The sequence below is a fragment of the Melopsittacus undulatus genome, chromosome 13 (assembly GCF_012275295.1).
Source record: "Melopsittacus undulatus isolate bMelUnd1 chromosome 13, bMelUnd1.mat.Z, whole genome shotgun sequence".
NCBI classification, from domain to species: Eukaryota; Metazoa; Chordata; class Aves; order Psittaciformes; family Psittaculidae; genus Melopsittacus; species Melopsittacus undulatus.
This window is the reverse complement of record NC_047539.1, coordinates 1,240,205-1,248,997: the sequence shown is the minus strand read 5'-3', so window position 1 is coordinate 1,248,997 and position 8,793 is coordinate 1,240,205. Positions and strand designations below refer to the sequence as shown.

The window sequence follows — 8,793 nt, the reverse complement described above, 5'->3', positions numbered from 1 at the left end:
TTTAACCTCAAGGGTGCTCTCCCCTTTGTAATCTCCACACCATTAAGACTGCACTGCTGAAAGTTAGTGTGTGTTTGTTACCTTCAGTCCTTCAACCTCTCCTGTACTTGTCCCCCACCTCCTGCTGCTATTTAAGCGCCTGCTCTCCCAGGCCTTTCCAGGTGGAGGTTCAGAAGTAGCTGTAGCATCTCTGCTTTCTCCTGGCCTGTTGGTAACAGTCAGAAACCAAGGTTAACTAAATCACAGTTCAACTTTATTATAAAATTATAAACCAAACTTCTGTACCAAAAACTCGGAAGTTTCACCATCATCGTACCAGGATTTAACATGCCATTTCAAGTAGAATATGAACTTCTAAAGTATTTAAAGTATGTACAGTGGACATAAAGCACATAAATATTACCATTTATTAGTTCAGATCATTATATTCCTTTGGATCTTTAATCAGTTTCCTCCAGATTTGATTTTCCTTTACAAACAACTCAGCCATAAGTAGAAAATGATTTTTGCAAGGGAAACACTGGAGCCAGGAGACAAAAACGGAACCTCCTCCCTTCAGAAAGCACATTCCAGAGTCATGGGGAGGGGGGATCTTCTCATTCCTAAGGTTTCAAGCATTGATCCACAATTCGATTGATCTGCTGTAGAAAATAAGCCTACCCTCTCCAGGTACATCTGTCTGCAGGGGAATCATCATCTTCCTGCTTCCCCCCAGCCCTGAGTTTATTGAAAGCTATGACAACATGAATTTTCACAGTGAGTTTATGAATGAGGCTGTTCAGCACTTTGCATGTGTATTCCTGTACCTCTGAGAGGTCCCTGTGAACCTCCTGAAGAGTAAATACAGTGACTGCTTACCTGCCCTTTCTTTAACATGATACACGGAATCGTACCAGTGCTCACCTCCTGCTGGAAGCTGTTAAACCTTAAGCCAAATACTAAAGAACAACCTGAACAGAGAAAGAGGTAAAACTCTGAATTCTTAGTTCAGTAAACCTCAGTAGTGCAGCAGTTCTGCTACCAACTGAGACTTCTTTAGCTTAAGTGCTTTGCTAATAGTCAGAGAGACCCTCCACTCCATGCCAGTTGAGAAGCGAATTGCTACTCCTGCACTGCTCCATGGTAAAGATGACCCAAGTTTAACTCCCTGTTAACATACATAACCACTTACTGCAAAAGCAGATGTCTTTGGTGATGGTTTCTGTAACTGCACTTCTGCTGCTCCAGGAGCTGTAAGTGGACACTTGGGTTTGTGCTGTTCCTCTGCTGGCAGCTGTGCAGAGATGCAGCCTGAACACTTGAGTGATCTCTCCCCATGAAGGGAAAAGCTAGATGGGAAAGAACCTGCAGCAGAAGATACTCAGCAAATGACTTAAAATGAGCATACAGTCCTACGGTGGCTGAAAACTTAAGGCATCAAGATTCTGAAACTCAGGGAGAAATACGCCAGCTACAGCTCTCTCTAGCAAGGCTTCCAAATGACCATCCTGCTCCTGAGGGCTTGCATTTGTCATGAATCAGACCAGAGCCCCCTGTCCACCCTCACAAGCAGAAGGAGTGAAAATTGATTGCTTTGATAAGCAGTCTGCACGTACAGGAGTAAGGGTGAGTAAAGGGGAGGATGAGGGATGCCGTTTACTAAGCAGAAGCATCTGTAATGATTTGAGGGAGATAAAGCTTCCCTTCTTTCATGTCTCCTCTCTAAAAAGAAAGTCACCTGTACTTAAGTCTGACTGTGTAACAGTAGAACCCTTACTGCTCTGCAGCTGTGTCTTGGCCTCACTAAACCCTCTAAAAGACTCAAGCCTTAGATTCATAGCTCCTTAATCAAGTGAAATGAGTTCAGGTTTAAAACTGAAAGTCAAAGGGATCTCCCTGGTGTGTAAACCAACCCCACCACACGAGGTCAGGCTCCATGGGCCCCAGTCCTCACTCCTGTTCTGGTTTTCAATACTACAAAGCCCACCTTCAAATGAAAGCATACAATTGTCCACTGTTGCACTAGGCTAGACGTGTTTATTGTGCTGTGGAAGGGGGAGGCTGGCTGCCTGTCCTGCAAGCATAGGAACTGAACATTAAATTAAAGGTAAAAATTAACAAGTACAATAAGTTTTCATCTTTGAAAATAAAAGTTGTTGCTGAGCATTGAGCCTAAGCAGCAAAACAAAGGTCACTCTTTGAGATCCCACTGCGCTTCTGTTTACCAGTCAGGGGGGAAATATGAAGCCTCTGCATCTGAGCTTGGTGGTGGGAACCAAACATCCCTGGATCCCCACCTCTAATGGATCAAGTTATCCTAAAACATAGGTTAATAGTTTGTGTGTTTGCTGCTGGCAATGAGCTCCAAGGAGTCCAGGCACTGTGGTGTAAAGCACTATCATGGGAAGAGCACAGCCAGGCATGGCTTGGGTAAGAACAAGTTTTCTCAGGCTCCATCCTTCCCTCACCTTCAGCTTCCAGTGGGGTCCGTGTGCTAATCTCTGACCTAACTAGTAGCTATTTTGACCATTTTTCTCACAGCAGATGAGGCTTTAAGGCATTCCCAGTCTTCCTTCCACACACTTAGGACTTAAAGACATGGACAGCCCTTATCACATACTGCCGGCAGATGGGACACTCGCTCATCCGCTTCCCACACTTGGTACAAGTGACCATGTGGCCACATTCCAGCAGGACACAGTCAATGGGTGCATCCATGCAGATTTTGCAGAGGTTTTCCTCCATGCCTGGGAGCCCAGCACCACCTGTGGAAACAAGAGACCAGGGTTGGCAGGAGACAAGGAAACAGAAGGCAGGTACGTTATCTCTGACCAGTGTGTGAGTTGGCTTTATCCAGCTTCTCTGATGGACTGGTGCACACTGAAGGTCTGAAAAAGAAATGCTTGTGTCTGACTAAACTGATGTGGAGGTATCTGCTCCATCAAGGAGCAGGAAGTTTTAGCTTTTAGAGTCATTTGTGCAATGAAAACAGAACTACCACTGAGATTCTTAGCAACGAGGCAACGTGGATCTCTCTTCACTAAGTGACAAGTGATAGGACAAGAGAAAATGGCCTCAAGTTGTGCCAGGGGAGGTTTAAATTGGATGTTAGGAAAACTGTCTTCCCCAGAAGGGTTGCCAAGCACTGGAACAGGCTGCTAGGGAAATGATGGAGCCACCGTCCCTGGAGGTATTTGCCAGATGTGTAGATGTGGCACATGGGGACATGGTTCTGGCAGTGCTGGGTTAACAGTGGGACTTGATCTGAAAGGTCTTTTGCAACTCACGCAATTCTAGGATTAAGAATATCACTTACCAGTTTGATCATCAGTGTCAGAAACTGCAACAGAAGAAGAGAAAGTTACTTGGTGAGAATAAGGGAAGCTGGGGAAAAAACATGTTTCTCAAGCAGTATTATTAACAGGGAAGGAAAGCCTTGAAGGGAGATTACTCAAACCAAGACTGCCTTTTGCTGATCCCCATGCAGGGACTCAAGCCGAGGCTATGATCAAGATAGGTTCAACTGACAAGAACTTTCTCTTCTGCTGCGCTTGCACAACAGCCAACACTTCACAAAGCTCAGCAGCCACCTACAGTGATGTGTCAAAGCTTAACACAGAATCCATGTGGTGCTTGGTTTCCAAGAACTACACTTTCAGTTTCTTTGCTGTTTCACCATCTCACCAACATTGCTGAGCACAGCCGAGACAGGCAACAGGGACTGAGAGAAAAGGGCAGGTGCTGTCAAAAGCACAAGATCCAATGGAAGAAGAATATAAACCCAAAGCAGTTGTCTTAAATCTTGTTACCATGCAGAGAGGACAAAGCTTAGTTTTTAAGAAAACAAAGCTACAGGGACAAACAGTGAGAAATAAACCCCTCTATGAAATCAAAGTGTCCCAGTCCATTTCTCTTGGAAACCATTTACAAGTGTATGGCTCTTTTAACCCTAGAATTGCAGACTGGCACCTGCAAGTCAAGCAGGCACATTATGACCTCTAGCACATCACCATCCCTCCCTGGTCAGTGTGCAGGCCTGGCAGTGCACTGGAGGAATGCTCTTGTGACCAAGAGTCAAAGCACAGCTCCCTGTGGCTGGGCAGGAGTGGGAGCCAGCATCACCAGGCACATGCTCTGAAGTGCCTGGCTGCTTTTGGGTGGCATTTTCCTGCTCCCTTTGCCAGTCACCATGAATCGACAGATCAGAGCTCACCCAGAGCTTCCAGTCACCCCTCTGCAGTCACACATCAGCTGTTCTGTGGGTGATGCAGTGACTGCACGATCCGCCACAGATAAAGGGTGCAGAGCTCTCCTTTGTTGCTAACAGAGCTACCATAATGCTCTCCTCTTAAACAAGTACAAGCAGTGGTGAATTAAAGTTTAGCTACTTTCACTCCAACACATGTAACACTTTCTGCTCCCTTGCACAAAACAGAGACGTTAAGTTCCAGTTCCTTCTGCAACTGTCTGTAAAAAGGGAAAACCTGGGAAATGGGCACATGTTTGCTCAGTGCCTTACCTAGATGCTGAAGGTCCTTCTCTTTATAAAGCCGGGTCACCCTCTCCAGCAGCTCCCACTTTTCACAGCAGCCTTTGTAGTTGACAAAGTTGCGAGCAAGGATTTCCTTCAGCTGTCGCACAGAGAGCGCATTGATGTCTCCAATGCTTGTCAGATCAGACAGAGAAGCCTTCCTCCCCTGCACCAGGTTGTCTTCGGAGTCCGTAGACTGAAAGGGAACAAAGATGGAGTGATTCTTGCCCTCCACATGTAATACTACAGCTTAAATCAGCTTTCAGTGGGTGCGAGCAGGAATTCATGTTTGGATATAAATACATCCCTGATTCCTCTGTGAATTCATCTATCAGAAACACAAGTTCTAAGATAGAAATAAATCATTTCTATTAGCACAGTGACCAAGAACACCAGCTCTTTCCACATGTGGAGGACACGATGGTGCCAAAGAAAGGGGTTGAATGGGTCTGCCAGTGGGCAGCTTGAGTTACTGGTTAGCCCCCCCCCCCCTCTCTGTAGTAATGATTCTATGGCAGCAAATACAGCCTAGAAAACCTGGTATTCCTGGTTACTAATTCCAGGACACACAAACCTGAGTCTCCTCCTCTGTTGGCGCTTCAGCTGCAATCTCGACTCCTGTCAAACCAACTTGGCTTGGAGGCACATAACCATTTGCCTAGAAGAGGAAATAAAGCTTTCACTAACAGCATATCTGTGTGTCCAAAGTGAAATAAACTCAGTATTCATCATGACCCTGCCCATGGCCAGGGGTTGGAACCAGATGTTCTTTAAGGTCCCTTCCAACCCAAACCATTCAGTGATTCTATGATCATTCAGTAACTGCAAACCCTGCCCACTGGGAGCACAAACTGCAGCACAAGGTACAAGTGAGGCACACTCACAGGAAGCTCCTATGCCCCTGCCATGGTTCATTACAGACTGCAGAGGGAATAACACCCTCAGCTTTGTCTTCTGTTGGTCTGAGTGCAGAAGGCACCAAAAACCTCACCCCTACTGCAATCATCTCTCATCAGTGTCAGTTCCAAAATGGCTTTAAACTGTGCCTGTGTCTTGCACATGAATTAAACAAAAATAGTACCCAGTTCTTCTAACACTACAGACAACTGTCAGATCTGTGCACTGACACAGCCATCGGGTACCAAAGCAACCAGCCATGGAGGATCTAGTGGCAATGGCACATTTGGACCAGAGCACCAGAGGAAATGCATCTCAAAATAGTGGTGGAGTTCTCCAAGTGAAGGTTCAATATATTCAGCACTGCCCATCAAATTCCATAGTGTAGAATGGGAATAGCACATCAAAGCTGGTGGTGGCATGCTGAGGTTTTGGCTGGGATGGAGTTAATTTTCTTCCCAACAGTTGGTGCAGTGTTGTGGTTTGGATTTAGTGTGAGAACAATGCTGATAACACACTGATGTTTTAGTTGTTGCTAAGTAGCTCTTACCCAAAATCAATGACTTTAGTCTCCCCTGCTCTGCCAGTGAGGAGCTGCACACGAAGCCAGAAGGGAGCAGAGCCAGGACTGCTGACTTGAACTAGCCAAAGGGATATTCCATACTATAGAACATCAAACTCAGTATAGAAACTGTGGGGAGTTGGCTGGGGGCTGATCACTGCTTGGGGACAAGGTGGGCATCAGTCAGCGTGTGGTAAGCAATCATATTGCTCATCACTTGTCTGTCTTGAGTTTTATGCCTCTCTTTCTTATTATCATTGTTATTACATTCTACTTTATTTCAACCATTAAACTGTGCTTATCTCAACCCACAGGTTTTACCTTGCTCCCATTCCACTCCCCATCCCACCAGTGAGGGGCAGGGGCAGTCAGTGAGCAGCTGCTGGTACCTGATTGCCAGCTGGGGTTAAACCACGTCACAGCAATTCAGTTTACACACAGCAAGGCAGTGTAAACTAACTCATCGTGCTTCCTAATCACTCTGTGAGAAAGGGAGGCTCTCACTGAAAGCCAAAAACAAACCTAAGAAGAGCAAGGATAAAACACAGCTGAAGTATTTTGTCCTCTGTTCTATACAGAACCCTCCTTGTTTTTTAAGCAGGTATAACATAACACTTTTTCTAAGGTAACACTTTTCTTGGCACACACTTGGAAAACCTCATGCACCCTCAATAGCTAATCCAAAAATAGAGAGGAATGAGTTTGCAAAAGATGCTTCTGGCTGGAGACTGTACCTGTTCGTGTTCCTGAGCTAGTGAGCTTGAGACAGGATCTGCAGACCCTGGAGACGCATCATGTGAGGTAGAAGATGCTGGGCCGGTGGGTGGGAGAATCACAAAGTCTTGCTGTCCAGAGGCACTAGTATGAAATGAATTTGTTCTTATCTGATCCTCCTGGGTAATTACAGGCTGCTGGCCAAGAATGAGCAGGACCAGGTCCTCCTTTTCACGACACAACTCTGTGGATACCTCGTGGAGTGCCAAATAGTCTCGCAGATCCTTCACCTTCATCTTTATCAACTCCTCCCGCTGGAAAGCTGTGGCTCGGAACCGCTGGCAGAGGTGGCAGAGGAGGGGAGCACCGTCAGCCTGGCTGGAGCAGGACGTACAGAAGTTCTTCTTGCAGTCCAAGCAGACGTGCTGGTAATGAGAAGGGAACAAAATCAAACCCATCCGTGACCTGCAGCAGAGGCGCTCAACGCTCCCCTACCACCTGAAAGGCAAAGGAAGCAACAGCCGCTGATAAAGCATCACCAAAACCCTCCTGCTTTATGGAAAAGTGTCAAGTTTGTTACTCATGTTCCTAGATCAGGAAAACCCCCATTTACCCAGAATGAAAAGTTAGATTCTTAGCCTCTTCCCTCACATGACAGGCATGTTCTGTACCTTATTCAGGACCTGTTCATGCAGTTTAAACCACAGGTGAAAACAGGAGATACCTGTGAGGCAGCAGACTTTGAAGTAAATCACACCTAGTTGTGCACTGCTTCATAAAACAACCAAACCTCTGTGAACTGAGAAAGCCCTGGCACTGGAGGGAACTACTGAAAAACCCTTTCTCCATTTCATCAATGTAATACTTGCTATGAGTGACCTTCCCCCTTTTTCATCCTTCCTCAGCTTGCTGCAGTCACTGAATGAATGTTTTTTTGCCATAAGAGGGAAAGGAAACAGCAATGCTGAGTGTCTGACAGACATCAAAGAATCCAACATTTATTTATGCAACAAAAATAGCCAGCTTCTGTTGAAAATACCAGGCAGGCCATGGGCCAGCTAGGTGCCAGGCAGAAAGCGTTGGAAGGTTTGGAAACAGCAGGCCCCAGATGTTTAAATCTCTACAGATTCAGTTCTGTTGGTCAATGTCTGTTTTATCCTGTTCTGGTCTCCTCACTCAGAACTCCATTTCCAAGCACTCCCAGGCCATGGTGACTTCTGCAGACACTTGGCTGTTCAAGTGGGAAGTCAAAACCTCTGTTTTCCAATAGGAAGAGCAGCAGAACAGCCCCATTGCGTGCCTTTTAAAAAGTCCAGAGGGAAGCAAGAACTGTTTCAGTGCTGGTTAAAAATGCTAATTCACAGCCTTGGAGAAGGCAAGCACCTCTATGAAATGCTGACATCCTGAGCCATGCAAGGAAAACCACACATGTGTATTGTATGTGAGCGGAGAAGCAACAAATACAAACTCAGAGGCAAAAATACTGCTTCATGAATTGCTTCTCCTGATGAAAGAACATTTTGAACTTCACTGTCCAAAGCAAGCAGATGTTCCTAATGGTGGAAATAAGCTCCCTGTTTACATAAGCTCCTTCTGATCCCCTAACCCTAACCCTTGTCCCACACACCCCTTACAATTATAACCAACAGGCTTCTCCTTTAGACCCTGTAATAAACTTACAGTGACAGTGGAAAGAATCCCCATTTCCTGCCTCAGCACTTTAAGACATGCAAGTTTCTACCACAAAGAGAACCTCTGGTCAGGCAAGCTTGAAACCTCATCTCCAAATTGCTGTTTGGGGGCCTGCCAAGTAAAAGTGACACAGCAGGAAAGGAAGGGCAATTTCCACATACCCGTTTTGGGAAGTTTTCCATCACTTGGTCATTAGAATAAAACCCCATTAGTATCTGCCTGTCTTCTTTTGACCTGCAGGAGCACTCCAGCTTCTCAGGGTAGAGACAAGAACTACTGTCTAGAGCAGGGGAACAAACATTCCCCAAAGGCAGAGGAATGGGAATTAACCCCATTGACAACACTCACCCTCTCTCAACCATCCATCTGTGACAAGGGAGCTGAGGAAGAAAACAACCAAACCCCAAACAGCCCCGCT

The 8,793-nt window shown here is 45.9% G+C and overlaps 1 protein-coding gene across 8 annotated transcripts in view; it reads right to left on the bottom strand.

Annotated features, from left to right (window-relative positions):
- Nucleotides 1–231: 231 nt before the first annotated feature.
- Nucleotides 232–8,793, bottom strand: part of RFFL (ring finger and FYVE like domain containing E3 ubiquitin protein ligase) — a 28,460-nt gene continuing 19,898 nt past the window's right edge. For 7 of the 8 annotated variants that reach the window (XM_034069090.1, XM_034069086.1, XM_034069092.1 and 4 more), the window contains 5 exons: nucleotides 6,704–7,108; nucleotides 5,085–5,168; nucleotides 4,499–4,706; nucleotides 3,296–3,319; nucleotides 232–2,744 (listed from right to left, as the gene is read on the bottom strand). In XM_034069090.1, the coding sequence (XP_033924981.1) occupies nucleotides 2,563–2,744; nucleotides 3,296–3,319; nucleotides 4,499–4,706; nucleotides 5,085–5,168; nucleotides 6,704–7,108 (903 nt within the window). In that variant the 3' untranslated portion in view covers nucleotides 232–2,562. Of the gene's footprint in view, nucleotides 2,745–3,295; nucleotides 3,320–4,498; nucleotides 4,707–5,084; nucleotides 5,169–6,703; nucleotides 7,182–8,793 lie in introns of all 8 variants that reach the window. The other variant, XM_034069093.1, reaches the window with a different exon arrangement.